Source organism: Thamnophis sirtalis, unplaced genomic scaffold (genome assembly GCF_051295495.1).
Source record: "Thamnophis sirtalis isolate CommonGarterSnake01/CBP01778 unplaced genomic scaffold, rThaSir2_p1.2 scaffold_7, whole genome shotgun sequence".
NCBI classification, from domain to species: Eukaryota; Metazoa; Chordata; class Lepidosauria; order Squamata; family Natricidae; genus Thamnophis; species Thamnophis sirtalis.
In genome coordinates, this window is record NW_028261387.1 from 96,902,203 (window position 1) to 96,917,433 (window position 15,231).

Consider the following 15,231-nt stretch of genomic DNA (forward strand, 5'->3'; position numbering starts at 1 on the left):
GGCTGCCAGGACAGGAGTAGCCACCTCACCCGAAATAATAAGACGACGAGAGAGGAGCAAAATCAGGAATACATAAAGGAAAAGGGAGCTAAATATCTGGCTTCAATTCCCTTTTTCACATCATTGAACCGCCCATCTCCCTCCCTCCCTCCCCCCTCCCTCCCCCCTCCCTGGTGAAAGTCCAGGAAACAGGAAACTTCGGTGTTTACTGGGGCCCAGCTGCCACTCATGGGGGGGGCTTTGCTGCCTCTAGGAGGGGGGGGGGCTTCCGCCAAGCCCCACTGCTGCTCCCCAGGATGGGCGACTGGCATTCCTTTGCTGGGCCCCTTTGGCTCATGGTGGCCACCAGCCGTGCAAAGCCTGATAAGGTGGGAGGGAGGAAGCGTGGAAGAGACCTCAGGGCCCTTCAGATGGAGCCCCTCGCTGGAGGAAGGGCCCCAGGCCCAGCCGCCCCTCCCAAGGGGGGGAGAGATCCTGCAGGCTTTGAGGGCTGATCCCTTCGCCTGCTTTTTCCTCCAGTGTCCAGGCTTTCAATGAGCCAAACCCCTCCTACTGGAACTGCCCCCCCAGCCCCCCTTCCCTTCAGGCCTGGGTGAAGCAGCAAAGCCACAGAGCCAAAGTTTGATATCCAAGCCCCCTCCCCCCAGCTCCCCCCTCTTCAGGAAGGCCGCAGGGGGCTCTTCAGGGGCCAGGAGGGACCCCCATCAGCCAAGGTTTCTCCCTGGACAACACTTGATGGAGGACTCCTGCCTGGAGCAGGAGGTTGGACTAGATGACCTCTAAGGTCCCTCCCAGCCCTTGGAGTCTAGGATTCTAAGCCAGCCGTCCCTTCCCAAGGGGCCAGGCTGCTCCCGGCAGGGCCACGGGGGCTGAGGAGGTGGTGGGGCAGCTCATGCAAGCGATGGGCAGGCAGACCCCCAACCCACCCCCCATCTAGGGAGGGCAGGGAGGCTCCAGAATGATCTGCCTGGGGGGGGAGGGAGGGAGGGGGGGCGGCCCAATCCCCACCTATTCCTTAACTAAGCAATAGCAATAGCAATAGCAATAGCAGTGGACTTATATACCGCTTCATAGGCCTTTCAGGCCTCTCTAAGCGGTTTACAGAGAGTCAGCATATTGCCCCCAACAATCTGGGTCCTCATTTTACCCACCTCGGAAGGATGGAAGGCTGAGTCAACCCTGAGCCGGTGAGATTTGAACCGCTGACCTGCTGATCTAGCAGTAGCCTGCAGTGCTGCATTTTAACCACTGCGCCACCTTGGCTCTTGTAAGACTAAGACTAACTAAGGCCAATGCCGGAAGGGCGGGGGGGGAGGGGGAGTTCGCTCTCTCCCACTGGCCCTTCGCATCCCTTCTGCAGAAGCTCCCAGCCTTCCCCAGGGGAGTCGTGGGGGGGGGGCAGCAGAGGAAGGTGGGTGGCATCAGGGGTGGCCTTGCAAATGCCCGGGAAGGCCTCGTGGGGGCTCCAGAGGGAAGGAGGCGCCCTGAGAGCCGCTCCCTGTCTCCCGCCAGGCCTACATCTTCCCCCCCATGGCCATCTTCAAGGCCGAGGACGCCAGCGGGGAGGCGGCCGCCCTGCTGAACAACATGAGGGTCTACGGGACGTGCGTCCTCTCCTTCATGGCCACCATCGTCTTTGTGGGCGTGAAGTACGTGAACAAGTTTGCCCTCATCTTCCTGGGCTGCGTCATCCTCTCCATCCTGGCCATCTACGCGGGAGTCATCAAGTCCGCCATCGACCCCCCGTCCTTCCCGTAAGTGCCTGGCTGGTCCGGGGGGGGAGGGGGGTCCCTGGGCTCCTTGCGACGTTTGAAGGCCCCCCCCCCCCGAGAAGAAGGTGGGACGGTTTGACCAGGGCTCTCCGGCCGCCTTCCGCCCTCCCGGCAGCTGCCTCCCCAGCCTTGCCCACCGCCCAGCTTCCCTGTGACCCTCCGCCCAAGGGGAGGCCGGAGCTCCATGGCCAAGCACTGGCTCGCCAACCGAGGTCCTGAGCCCAGCGACTGGCACTCTTGGCTGGCACCGTCCAGGAAAACTCCAGCTGCTTCCTGCAAGATCCCCTTACCTTCACAATGTAGTGCAGAATACGGCAGCTGTGCCCAGAGGTGCTCTGAGGAGCAGCTGTAGCGAAAGGCGCTCCGGCACTGCCCCCCGGGGTGTCCTTGGCCCTGGCCCCTCAAATGAAAGTTGGACTCTGGGCACCTTTGCTCTGATTTGCTCAACACAAAGGCTCCAACGGGTCAGCAAACAGGAGGAAGGGACACATGGGCACATACACACACACACACACACGGAAGCTCATGATCATCACCAGGCGGTGCATCTGGCTGCTGCAATGCAAGGTTCCCCTCCCCCCGTGGACACCTGGAAAGGGGGGCCAGGAACGGTGTGCAGGGCCCTCCCTCGAGTCCTTTCCACGCTCCATGAGAAGGGCAGGCGGGTGTCCGAACATGGAAAGTCACAGGGAACACGCTCCGTCTTCTTGTTGTGGTGGGCGCAGGAGCGGAGGGAGGCTCTGGGGGAAGCGTTGATGCGTCCAGAAGGCCGGGAGGGGGGAGCAGAGCAGGTCAACGGAGCAGAAGGCCCCCAAAGTGAGGACGAGCAGAAGACCCTGCGCAGAGCCAAGGGGCTTCCGAGAGAGAGGAAGGGCCGGCCGAGACCAAAGGGAAGTGCGGAGCAGGCCGGCCTTGACGGGAATAAACGGTGGCAGGGAATTAGAGCACAAGGCGCCTCCGGTGAAGAGCATGGAATTAAAAATAAAAGCGAGGGAAGCGTTCGGAGGGGATTTGGGGAGCGAGAGTGACAGCGATAGTGCAGACGGGAACCAAAATGACTGCTCCAAATCTTTGTGCCTAAGGGAAAAAACGGAGGGAGTCGTAAGCGGTGCCAGAATGCTAAAACATGTAAGATGAAGGTGGTGCAGCTGGGAAAATGCTAAATTATGGATGCGCTTGGCGTAGGTGGGGAGCCTGAATTGGCAGGGGGGCCTTGTGGCTGCCCTGCGCGAAGGGGAAGGGGGTTGAAGGGATCGGCAGGGCACCCGCTGGGTCCGGTGTGTGTGTGTTCTGCGAAGGGGCTCCCCAGAGTTCGCCCTGAGCGGGTCCAAAAGGCCATCCTGAGAAGGGGGGTGCAGAGGAGGCTTCTGCTCTCCAGCACCTCAGGAAGAGTGAGGGGGCGTTGCCTGCCTGCTTATTCGTTTGAGAAAAAAGGTGAGGTTGGAGTCGAGAGACTCGGAGACTGTTGATAATGAATAGGTTGGTCGCTGGATGCAGCCGGCAGGAGGGAAACGGGGAGAGAAGGTTCAGCGCCCAGTGAGGCCTCAACAAGGATGTGCCACGCCCCAGTTTAATGTCTTCCGAGGCGCCCGTGACGTCAAAGGCCTCTTGATCAGGGATGCCAGCAGAGACGCCGGTGGAGAACTCAAAGGATTTGCCACAGGCTCTGCGTTGCTCCGAGGACCAGGACCCTGAGCATCCGGAGAGGGAGGGGAAATGGGAGCCAGCAGTGGGGGAAACTTTGGGGGAAATAAATGAATGGGGCTGTTCCGGAGGAAGGTCTGTAAAGGATCAGAAGAGGATGGGGAGAGGCTGGTTGGGAGGAGAGGTTGGGGCTCTGTGATGAGGAAGGGGACTTCCTAGGAAAGAGGGTCCGGGGCTGCCCACAGGGAGACAGAGTCGAGGGGCTGTCAGGGAGGGGCACGAAACCCACCAGGCCCAGACTGAGCGGGGCCGAAGGGAGGGGCACTGAGTGGCTGAGGAGGATCTGGCCGTCAAGAAGCCGCTTTGGCCATCCCCAACCCTTATGGCCTGGCGGCCGGGGGGGCAGAGGGCAGAGGGAAACCGGGGAGGGGGGGCTTGCATGGCCAATTGGAGGAGCTGACAAACAGCCCTCAGTTTCCCTTCGTGTCTTTTGGGCAGGATTTGCCTCTTGGGCAACCGGACTCTGTCCCGCGACGGCTTTGACGTGTGTACCAAGGTGGTCCAGGTGGGCAACGAGACGATGGGCTCCGAGCTGTGGGCACTCTTCTGCTCCTCACGCTTCCTGAATGCCACCTGTGACGAGTATTTCAGCCAGAACAACGTCACGGAGATTGAGGGCATCCCTGGAGCGGCTTCCGGTCTCATCCAAGGTACGAGGAGCCCCTTGCCACGGGGGAGGGGGGGGATGGGGACCTCATTGGGTGGGGTCTCCTGATGGGTGGGGGGAGGGGAATGCCAGCAGGGCCCTCCCCTTGAGGGCAGTGGGAGGGGGGGCAGAGCCACCGTCCTCAGGGCTGCCTAGATCTGGTGGGGGACTTTTGGGACAGGGCGATCCACAAGGCCACCACCGGCCGGAGGGTCTTTGCAGGTGAGAAATCCTATTCTGGGGGGGGGGCGGGGGGGCGGAGGGGAAGGTGCAGTGAGGAGGACCGCAGCAGGGGAGGATGGGTCCTGGAGCTGCTGCCTCCTCCCTTCACAGAAAACCTCTGGAGCACCTACTTGCAAAAGGGGGTGTTTATTGAGCGGGCAGGGATGACCTCCGTGTCCTCCTCCTCCGAGGGGGAGCCGGACATGGACCACCCCTACGTCTTCAGCGACATGACCTCCTACTTCACCCTGCTGGTCGGCATCTACTTCCCTTCCGTCACCGGTGAGAGGCTCCCTGGGAAGGGCCGGGTGGGACCCCCCGCTTGGCCCCCAGCTCAATGGGGAGGGGCTCTCCCGCCTGGTCAGCCTGGGGGAGGGGGGTTCCTGGGAGGGTGGCTGGCCAGAGGCCCCCCCACTGCTCCCCACAATACCTAGGAGAGGAACGTTCAGACTTCCAAGATTGACACCGGTCCTTCCAGGGAGTCCAGACAAGGACCTCCGAGCATAAACCTTCCCTTCCTCCTCCTGCCCGGCCTCTGACTGGGGCCCCGGCAGCATCGGGCCTTGGCCGGTCTCAAACAAAGACACACAGAGACACAGAGCCTCTCCCTCTGGTTCTTCTGCCTCCTCCCCCTCCCCCTGCCTAGATTGGGGGAGGGCTTCTGACGGAGAGCTGACCGCAGGGGGAGGCAGGCTGACCCTCCAACTCCTTTCCGCAGGGATCATGGCTGGCTCCAACCGCTCTGGGGATCTCCGGGACGCTCAGAAGTCGATCCCCACGGGCACCATCCTCGCCATCGCCACCACCTCAGCCGTCTGTATCCTTGGCGGGCAGGGACTGGCACGGGGCAGCTGCCGGGCAAAGGGAGCTGCCTCTTTCCAGCTGGCCTCGAGTGCCCTTCCTCTGTGTGGGGGTTCCTCCAGACAGCCCCTCCCCCCAAAGGCTCTGTGGGGTGTGCGGAAGGCTCTAGACCACATCCTGGCACTGTGGGCAGAGCCTCTCTCGGGGGGCGGGGGGGTGGTCTGGCCCCAGGTTCTCCTGCAGGCTTCTCTCTTACAGAAGCTGAGCCCCCGTGGGGAGAGGGATGTCGGGAAGGAAAATGGCCCTGTGGGTCCTACCGACTGGGTGTGGGAGGGGGGTCCTGGCTCCCCAACGTGGGTTCCCACCTCCCCACCCCCACCCTGCCTGCCTTCCTGCCCGCCTGGCTTCCTTGATGCCCCTGCAGACATCAGCTCCGTGGTGCTGTTTGGCGCCTGCATTGAGGGCGTCGTGCTGCGGGACAAGTGAGTGCCTGGGACCCCCTGAGACAGCCCCCCTCCCACCAGCATGCCCCCACCCCCCATTGTCTCTCAAAGTCAGCTCTGCTTTGAGCCCCCCCGCCTTCCAGGTGGCATAACCAGCTGAGCGCGGCTGGAGGGGGGGAGCTTTTCCCCTCTTGGCACCAGCCGGGTCTGGAAAAGGCACTCTGCAGCTGCTCAGGGGAAGCCTTCCCAGGCCGAGGCGAGGACCGGCTCTCTTTGTTCCTTGGGGGGTCCGTAGAAAGGGAGCTTCAGCCTGAGGGGCGCCCCACCTTCACCGCCCTTTTGCCCTTCCAGGTTCGGCGAGGCCGTCAGCGGGAACCTGGTGGTGGGCACGCTGGCCTGGCCGTCCCCCTGGGTGATCGTCTTTGGCTCCTTCTTCTCCACCTGCGGGGCTGGACTGCAGAGCCTCACGGGGGCCCCTCGCCTGCTGCAGGCCATCTCGCGGGACGGCATCGTGCCTTTCCTCCGGGTAGGCGGGGGGAGCGGGCCAGGGGGGCAAGGCAGGCTTCCTGGGGGCAGCCCTGGACGCGGGTCGGGCTTGGATGGTCATTGAGGAAGACGGCCTCGTTTTACGAAAGCCCAGCGGTTACGCAAGCAGGGAAGGAGGCAGATCTGGGGTCTTTCTGAGGGGGGTCCTCTCCCCCCCCCTGCGTCCAGTTGGATTCAGAGATGTTGCTTTGGTGATTGCCAGTCTGGGTGGTGGTCCACACTCGGTGCCTGTGGCCTTGGGGGTCAGCGGCCGATGTCCTCGGCAGGCACTGGGTTTCGGTTACTGGTCTCCACACACACCCTGTTGGCTCCCTTCTACACAAACACCCCGGGGTTCATGGCAGTCGGGCAGCAGCAAAGCAGCGATGGGGCAAAGCAGGTTGGCAGCCCTGGCAGATGCCTTCTCCTGGGGGGCATTGTGGGCATCAGGGCCACCAATTCCAGTGGGCTAAGCTCCTGTTGTGAATTGGCAAGATCCGAGCTGGGCACGGAGGAGCCGCTGCCGCCTGTCCAGGGAAGCTGCTGCCCTCTGCAAAGCCAGAGCGACAACTGCCCCCCCCTCCCATCGCCCGGAGTGCGCTTAGCCTGCCACTTCCTTCTGCAGTCAGAGAAGCCTCCGGTTGATGCAAGGAGACGTCCGTCCTCTCGCCCTTCGCACAGAGACAGGCACACACTCTGGCAAGGGGCGGGGGGGGGGAACACACACACACACACACACACACACACACACACCCCACACTCAACCAGTCAGCGGCTGCCTTGAATGGCTTTTCCTGCCAAGGAGCATTTTGCAAAGGATGCATCCCCCAAAGCACCCTGGCTGCTCGTCTGGGACCCTCCCCAGGCCTCGGGGGTCCCTTAGAGGTATCTAGTCCAGCCCTTGGTAGGAGAGGAACCTGCCACTGCGGGCTTCCTGACCTTCAGCCACCCAGTCTCTGCTTCCCAGAATTGGAAGGGACCTCCGAGATCATCTAGTCCAGGGGTAGGGCCAGCCGGTGGTGACTCTGCCAGTGGAATCGGAGCTGGCCAAGGCTGTGGGCAGCCCCCCCCCCCTCAAGAGCTGTTTCTGCTGGCCAAGGGTTGCAGGAGGCCGTCATGGGTGAGAACGGAGCTTTTCCACTGGCAGAGCCCTCAAGCCACCCCAGGTGCCCCCCCCCAACACGAGGGAGGTAGAGCTGCCCCCCCTGCCCCCCCAGGTCAAAGGCAACCCTGATGCAGCCCCCAGGGAGGTGGAGTTTGAGGCCCCTGCTGTAGTCCAAGCAGTTCAGCCTTTCTCTCCCGTAGCAGCCCCCTCCCCTCAAAGGAACAGGAGGGGCTGCCCCAGTTCTTAGTTACCTGAACAGAAAAATGAGTGAGCATTGAGTTGCCCCTTTGAGGTGCCAGAGCCCAGCTCCTCCCGGCCTTCCCCTGCCCCGCCCAGGGGGGAGAAGGAAGGAACCCCCCCCTCCCCTCCCCTCCAGCACTTTGACTGCCCCCCCTCCCTTCCTGCCTCCCTCCTGTTTTAAAGGAGGTAATTAGTGACTGCATTCAGCCGCTTCTTCTCTGCTCTTGAACCTCCCGCTTCCTCTCCTGCGCTAAGTAGCTTTGCTCTCCGGCCCTCCGCCCACCTCTCTTGCCGGCCATCTGGGCAGGTTTTTACAACCCTGACACTCCTTGTCCACCCATTCATTACCGGCTCATTTTTTACTCTCTGGCACTTTTTGATAAAGTTGCACGGGTATCTTTTTTTGGGGGGGGGGGGCGGAGGTATGTAGATAGTCTGTTTCCTTGCTGTAGACATCCAGATAAGCAAGGATGAACACCAGACAAACAAGCTTAAAACAACACCAACACCACTGGCAGGCAAACGGCTGCAAATATTACACAGGGCCCAGCCCCCCCCTCAGCCCCCCCCCCAGATGGTGCAACCGCTTGGCCCCAAACTCCGAGAGCCCCAAGGGCTGCACAAACATTCGCTCCTCATAACAGACCACATATCGTCTTTTTATCAATTTCTCCCTCCTTAGTAAATATTCCCCCAAGATACGCAAATTCATCTCCCTGCTCTACCTTTTCACCTTTCAGGTGATTTTCCTGGCCAAATGCAGCAGCTTCGGTTTGATAGATTAATTTTCAGGCCCTCCGTGGGATCCATTCCATATTCCCAGCCTTCGCTTCCTTAGCCGTCCGCCTGGCCTTGCCTGGGGATGAAGAGCCCCCTGCATTCCCCTCTCTGAGAACCCAGCCGGGGCCCCGTGGAGCCTCCCCATCCTCCGGGTCACGGCTGTCCCAAAGCTCCTTTTTCAAAAGGCGACTGGACTTTCTTGGCTTCTCCCTTGAGGACGTTTCACTCCTCATCCAAGAAGCTGCTTCAGTTCGGACTGAAGGGTGGAGGACGGAAGGATTTATCTTCCTTGTGGTCATCTGGTCAGCGCTCTCTCCGAGAATCACGGAAGCCACTTGGGAGGCTTATCTGAGCCCTCGGGGTCACCTGAATCAGGGTGCAAATGGGTGGGGCACCTTCTTGGAACTGCTGGAACTCTCTCCTCCCCCCCCCTCTGCCAGGCTCTGCGCCCACCCCACCTTCCCCATTCCTCCTTACACCATGCCTTCATGCCCTCCGTGGGCAGCAGACTGACCAGTCCAGGCCATCTCGCCAGGGGACTGCAGCAGAATCCGGGAGGGGGGGATGCGGCAGATACTCCCCCCCCCAAAGACTTGGAAATGGTGTGAGCTGCAAGGAGGAATTCAATTTAATTCGCAATTTAATTGGCAATTTAATGGGCTTATATGCCGCCCAACCCCGGGGGACTCAGGGTGGCTTACAAACACGAACGAAATAAAATAGCACAGAGGGGGAGAATACAAAGAGCTTAAAAACACAACATACATCCGGTTTAATTGGGGGTTGAATCAGCAACCCCAGGCCTGCCGGAACAGCCAGGTTTTGGTGGCTTTTTGGAAGGCTGCAAGGGTGGGGAGGGTCCGGGTCTCTGCTGGTCGCTCGTGGAGCAGCTACAGAAAAGGCTCTCCCCCGAGTGGCCGCCAGTCATTCAGTCTGATCAGCCCCTCCATCCTGGGCAGGAGAGGACGGGCAGTGGCTGGGGGTGGCTGGCCCACCCTAGAGGGTCCCAATGCAGGGCCAGACCCCTCCCCCAGGTGCCCCTGGAACGGCCACCCAGCCCCTCTCTCTGCACTTTCTCCGCAGGTCTTTGGCCACGGCAAGGCGAACGGGGAGCCCACCTGGGCCCTCCTGCTCACAGCCTGCATCTGCGAGATTGGCATCCTGATCGCCTCCCTGGACGAGGTGGCCCCCATCCTCTCCATGTACGCAGCCCCCCCAAAAAATCTACGTCCCTTCAGGGCCTAGAAGGCTGGCAGGGAAGCTAGAGGAGGCCTGGCTGCCCCCCCCTGCAAGCCGGGGGAAGGGGCTCCGTCCTTGCAAGCTGGGCTGGAGCTTCTCTGTCCCCCCAGCACTGAGCCCCCTCCCCCCCTAGGTTCTTCCTGATGTGCTACATGTTTGTCAACCTGGCCTGTGCAGTGCAGACCCTCCTGAGGACCCCCAACTGGCGCCCCCGCTTTCGCTACTACCACTGGTGGGTGCCCTCGTTCTCCTGGGGGGAGGGAGGGGGGTTGGGCCCATGGGGAGCCCCATGGGGGGGACTCTTGACTCAGCGGGGCCTCCTTGCAGGACCCTCTCCTTCCTGGGCATGAGCCTCTGCCTGGCACTGATGTTCATCTGCTCCTGGTACTATGCCCTGGTGGCCATGCTGATCGCGGGGCTCATCTACAAGTACATCGAGTACCGAGGGTAAGTGACCCACAGCTGCCCCCACCCGGGCCCCGTGGGCTCCCTTCCCAGGCGGGCAGAAGGCTCCTCCTTTGGGGGTTGTGCTGTGGCCGGCTGGGCCTCGGCCCCTTCTCGCCAAGGGGTTGTCTCCCCCCTCCTGAGGGACGCTGGAGGGTGTATGGGGGGGGGTCTCTCAAAACTCAACCCCACCCCCGTTCTTCCAGGGCAGAGAAGGAGTGGGGCGATGGCATCCGGGGCCTCTCGCTCAGCGCAGCCCGATACGCCCTGCTGCGGCTGGAGGAGGGGCCGCCCCACACCAAGAACTGGCGGTGAGTCGGCTGTGGGGTGGGGGGCACGGCTGGTGTGGGCCTGGGCGGAGGTCCAAGGGGTGGGCAGCCTCTCTTGCCCTACTGGGGCAGCCTTGGCATCTCAGCGGCAGGCGCCCCCTTTCCCAGGGTGGCCCCTAGAGCCCAGGAAGGTGGACTGGCACACCGTAGAAAGTGCAGAGCGAAATCAGGGCTCCCTCCTGGCCCCAGGCGAGCTTCCTGTGCGACTGGCATCGTGGCACAGAAGGGCCTGCCGGGATCCGGGCAGAGAAGAGCTGGATCCTCCCTGGATCCCTCGCAGAGGGGAAGAGATGGAGGGGATGGAGGGGGGTCTAATCTACCAACTGGCACAGGATAGAGGGCCGTGGGTGGAGGGGGCCCACCTGACTCGGCTGGCACCAGGGCCGGGCTAAAGGCCTCGGCTTCCCTCTTCCCAGGCCGCAGCTGCTGGTGCTCGTCCGGGTGGACCAGGAGCAGAACGTGGCTCACCCGCAGCTGCTCTCCCTCACCAACCAGCTGAAGGCCGGCAAGGGACTGACCATCGTGGGCTCTGTGCTGGATGGAACCTTCCTGGAAAACCACCTGCAGGTCCAGCGGGCCGAGGAGGTGAGCCCAGCAGAGCCGCCCCTGGGGGGGGGAACTTCCTCTGTGCCCACCCTTGACAGAGGCGCCCTGGGCTCCTGGGCAGAAGGGCAAGCGGCGGGTGGTGGTGCCGGGTGCGACTTCCCCCTCTCTGCTCCCCCCGCCCAGTCCATCCAGCGTCTGATGGAGGCCGAGAAGGTCAAGGGCTTCTGCCAGGTGGTGACCTCTTGCAATGTCCGGGATGGCATGTCACACCTCATCCAGTCCAGCGGCCTAGGAGGGCTGCAGCACAACACGGTGCTGGTCGGCTGGCCCCGCAGCTGGCGCAGCAAGGAGGACCACCAGACCTGGAGGAACTTCATTGGTGAGAGGGGAGGGGGCCCAGTGGGCGAGGGGAGGGACCTCAGCTGGCCTTGTCCGGCCAAAAGAGAGGCGTCTCTGGGCTGCCACCTTTGCCCTGCCACTCGGCCCTTTGGGGAAGTTGCCCTCTGCCTCTACCACAGTTCCCCCCGAGGGATGTCTGCTGTTCTGGGGGGGGGGGGTTACCTTGGGGATTCCCTCCCTTCCTGGGCATCTTGGCACCTCCTCCCCTCTGCCTCTTTCCCCCAGAGTTGGTGCGAGAGACCACGGCTGGCCACATGGCCCTGCTGGTGGCCAAGAACGTGGCCATGTTCCCGGCCAACACGGAGCGCTTCCCGGAGGGCCACATCGACGTCTGGTGGATCGTGCATGACGGGGGGATGCTGATGCTGCTGCCCTTCCTCCTGCGCCAGCACAAGGTGCCCCCGGAGGGGTCAGGCCTGGCATAGCGGGCACAGCACCTCCCTTTCCCTGGCACCACTGCCCTCCAGGGCTGCAGAAGCCCAAGCAGGGAGGGGGGCCTGTCTTGCAGAGGGGACCCGGCATCATCTTGGAGATGGGGGGGGTGGGGCAATTGGGGGAGGGGTTTCCAGGCGACTGAGCCCACCAGGGGGGCGTCTCTCCGTGCAGGTATGGCGCAAGTGCAGGATGCGCATCTTCACGGTGGCCCAGATGGACGACAACAGCATCCAGATGAAGAAGGACCTGACCACCTTCCTCTACCACCTGCGCATCACGGCCGAGGTGGAGGTGGTGGAGATGGTGAGGGGGGACGGGGGCAGCAGCCCTGCTCTTTGCGCTCCTCTTGTCCCGCCCCTGCTCTGCCCGCCCCCCCCACTATCCCCTCCACGACACGCCCCTGTCTCTGGGTGGCCCAGAGTCGCCCCCCCCCCTTCTCAGCCCCTGGGGGAGACCCCCGTCGTCTCTTGGCCAGGCCATTCGCTCTTCCGGTCACGAGTTCCGGCTTCCCCTCCTCTGGGCTCCTGGTGGGTCCTCTGCCCAGGGGGACCTCCTGCCGGGACCCACCGAACGCAGCCCCACTGAAGGCGAACGCTGCTGCTTGCTCTTGTTCCACAGCACGAGAGTGACATCTCGGCCTACACCTACGAGAAGACCCTGGTGATGGAGCAGCGGTCCCTCATCCTGAAGCAGATGCACCTGACCAAGACGGAGCGGGAGCGGGAGGTAGCCTGGCCCCCGGCCCTCCCACCCTGGCATGCCAAGAAAGGGGGTCGCCTGGCACAGGATGCCAGCTGGGAAATCCTGGCTTTTCCTGGCTCGGAAGGGCATAGCTGTTTGCCAAGCCCTCCGGAGCCCATCTCTGGATGGGGCCAAAACTCCTCCAAAGGGAAGAGAAACAGATTCTAGGTTGTGTATTTTTACCGGGGGGGGGGAGAGGGGGACACGCAAATGACTTGTGTGTCGGAAAGGAACTGCGTGAGTTGTGGTGCCCAGCATTTCAGCCGCTCTGCTTGAGCCTAGCTGGGGTCTGGGGAAGGAGTCCAGAGCCCCCTTGCCTTCTGCCCCAGATCCAGAGCATCACGGACGAATCCCGGGGCTCCATCCGGCGCAAGAACCCCCCCAACACCCACCTGTGCCTCAGTGTCCCAGACGAGCAGGTGGGCGACAGCGAGGAGAAGCCCGAAGAAGAGGTAAGGCGGATGGGCACGGGCGGAGGGGAGGGGGGCTGGCCGGGCCAGGGGCAGCGTCACCCCAGGAGTGGGGGGAATGGAGCGGCGGCGTCTTCTCTTGTGAAGGGACCCCTTGTTAGCTGTCCTGTCTGCCGAGGGACCCAAAGCCTCTTCCGTGGGGCAGCCCTCCAGAGGCTTCTTCGCCACCTGAAAGGCCCCCAAAGCAGTTCAGCCGTTTCCCTCCCAGCTCCCCTCGGGAGGGGCTCCGGGATCTCCCTGCCCTTCCTCAAATGGGGCCCTGGAGCCCGGATGCCACCTTCTGGGCTGGGCAGAAGAGCCGCCTCCCCACAGCTGCCGCGCCCCGGTTGCTCCGTGCTTTTTCCGCCCGGGGCCGCCCGGCTCCCTCCTTGCCCAGAAGGGCTCCCGCCTGGGGGGCAGCCGGCCCTGCAGAGGAGGCACGGGCGGGAGGGCTGAGGCAGCGCTGGGCCGCCCACCAGGTGCAGCTGATCCACGACAAGAACGCCACCAGCTTCTCGGCTGAGTCGCAGTCGCCGGGGGAGGAGGCGGAGACCGAGGTGGAGGCGGAGGCCGCGCCCGAGAAGGTGCACCTCACCTGGACGAAGGAGAAGGAGGCCGGGAAGAGCAAAGCCAAGAGCCCCGTCAGCTCCGAGAGCATCAAGGACTTCTTCAACATGAAGCCGTGAGCGGGGAGAGGCTCGGGGGGGGGGAGGGGGCTGGGGGGAGGGTTAGGTGGACCCCCCAGGCAATGACCCGCTCTCCCTCCCTCCCTCCCTTTCTCTGCCTCCGACGCCGCTCCTGCCCGCCGTGGTCGCTGCCAGGGAGTGGGAAAACCTGTAAGTGCCCCCTTGGCTGCTCTGCAATGCTCAGGGGGGGGAGGGAGGGCGTCACCCTCCTGCTGCCGGCCCCTCCTGGCAGACTGTGCCCGCGAGGGGCAGGGGCCGCCTGGCCAGCCCCCCACCGGCCTGTCTTCTCCCCCAGGAACCAGTCCAACGTCCGGCGGATGCACACGGCGGTCCGGCTGAACGAGGCCATCGTGCGGAAGTCGCAGGATGCGAAGCTGGTGCTGCTCAACATGCCGGGTCCCCCCCGGAACCGCAAGGGGGACGAGAACTGTATCCTTGCAGGGCTGGGCTGGTGGGGGGCAGGCAGGGGCCGGGGGGGGGGTCTGCTAGGTTTCTTGGAGAACCGCTGGGCTTCTGCCCTATATAGGAAGGAGGGGGGTCTTCTTCAGAGACGGCAGCACCGCCTGCCCCGGAGGAGGGGGCCCTGTGGGCTGCGGGGGCTCCAGGGCAGCCCCTTTGAAAATCAGAACCACAGAGCTGCAAGCCACCTAAGCGGTCATCTAGCCCACCCTTCCCCTCTGCTCAGGGAAGGAGCCCCCAGAGGGATTGGAAGGCAGGAGAGCTGCACTTCATGTGGCAGCGTGTTCCGCTGGCTTTCCTGCAGGCCTGCCCTGGGGCCACACAGCTCCGCCCCCTGCCTCGGGCTCTTCTGCAGTCCCTCCCTGACCCTCAGACCTCTTTCTTGTGGGGTGGGCGTCCTTGGGCCCTTTGGAGGGTCCCCCTCCCGCGTCTTCGGCTCTGCTGCGCCAGGCTGCCCTGCGGGGAGCCCTGGGAGGGGAGTTGGCTGAAGGGCAGCAGGGGGAGGAGGGGGAGGGGCTCTGTGCACGGCCGATCCTGCAGAGACAAGCCTTAACACCCCCCCCCACCAGATATGGAGTTCCTGGAGGTGCTGACGGAGCACCTGGACCGGGTGCTGCTGGTGCGTGGGGGAGGCCAGGAGGTGATCACCATCTATTCCTGAGTCCTGGGCCCTTCCTTGCCCGAAGGCTTCTGCCCCAAGAGCCTCACCCCCACTTTGCGCCCATCGCCCCCGCTGCAGCCAGCCCGACCCGGCCTGGGTCTCGGGATGGGAGGATGGAGCCCCAGATCTGCCGAAGGGGCCGTGGGTGGGTGGGTGGGTGGGTGGGTGGAGGTTGATGCCCACCAGCCTGCTTTCCACTGCTGCCCCTCTGCCCGGCTCCCAGGTGGGGAGAGGGTGCCAGCCAAGGCCACCAGCATGCTTCCCTTGCCACAGCTGGCCCCTCCGCCCCCACCCCCACCTTCTGTGCCAGGCCTCACTCAGGGCCCTCCCCCGCTCCTTGGACTCCCTGTGGGGTGGGGGCTCTTTGGGGCAAGGGTATCCTGGGGGAGGAGCTGAGATTCACTCCCCCCATGCAATCGTGGGTGTTTTCCCCATCGGGGCCAGGGGGCTCTTGACACCCACTGGGCCGGCTGACCCATTGCTTAGCTGGCCAGCCCCTCCCCCGGCCTGACCCCCAACTCCACCAGACCCTCCCGCAGAGGCTGGGGAGGGAAAAAGGGCTCCACGCAGCAGCGGTTTGTCTTTCGGCCAAGGCTCCCAGCTCA

General features: G+C 63.5%; 1 protein-coding gene across 2 annotated transcripts in view; it reads left to right on the plus strand.

The window, feature by feature from the left end:
* SLC12A5 (solute carrier family 12 member 5) overlaps positions 1-14,766 on the plus strand; it is a 65,700-nt gene extending 50,934 nt beyond the window's left edge. For both annotated transcript variants that reach the window (XM_087720717.1, XM_087720716.1), the window contains exons 7-26: positions 1,513-1,754; positions 3,915-4,126; positions 4,456-4,626; positions 5,063-5,161; positions 5,570-5,627; positions 5,940-6,114; positions 9,322-9,440; positions 9,611-9,709; positions 9,805-9,924; positions 10,128-10,232; positions 10,667-10,835; positions 10,980-11,175; positions 11,421-11,590; positions 11,802-11,933; positions 12,249-12,356; positions 12,701-12,823; positions 13,300-13,502; positions 13,642-13,656; positions 13,802-13,935; positions 14,535-14,766. In XM_087720717.1, coding sequence (XP_087576843.1) covers positions 1,513-1,754; positions 3,915-4,126; positions 4,456-4,626; positions 5,063-5,161; positions 5,570-5,627; positions 5,940-6,114; positions 9,322-9,440; positions 9,611-9,709; positions 9,805-9,924; positions 10,128-10,232; positions 10,667-10,835; positions 10,980-11,175; positions 11,421-11,590; positions 11,802-11,933; positions 12,249-12,356; positions 12,701-12,823; positions 13,300-13,502; positions 13,642-13,656; positions 13,802-13,935; positions 14,535-14,626 — 2,742 coding nt within the window. In that variant the 3' untranslated portion in view covers positions 14,627-14,766. The remainder of the gene's footprint in view (positions 1-1,512; positions 1,755-3,914; positions 4,127-4,455; positions 4,627-5,062; positions 5,162-5,569; positions 5,628-5,939; positions 6,115-9,321; positions 9,441-9,610; positions 9,710-9,804; positions 9,925-10,127; positions 10,233-10,666; positions 10,836-10,979; positions 11,176-11,420; positions 11,591-11,801; positions 11,934-12,248; positions 12,357-12,700; positions 12,824-13,299; positions 13,503-13,641; positions 13,657-13,801; positions 13,936-14,534) is intronic.
* The last annotated feature ends 465 nt before the right edge of the window (positions 14,767-15,231 follow it).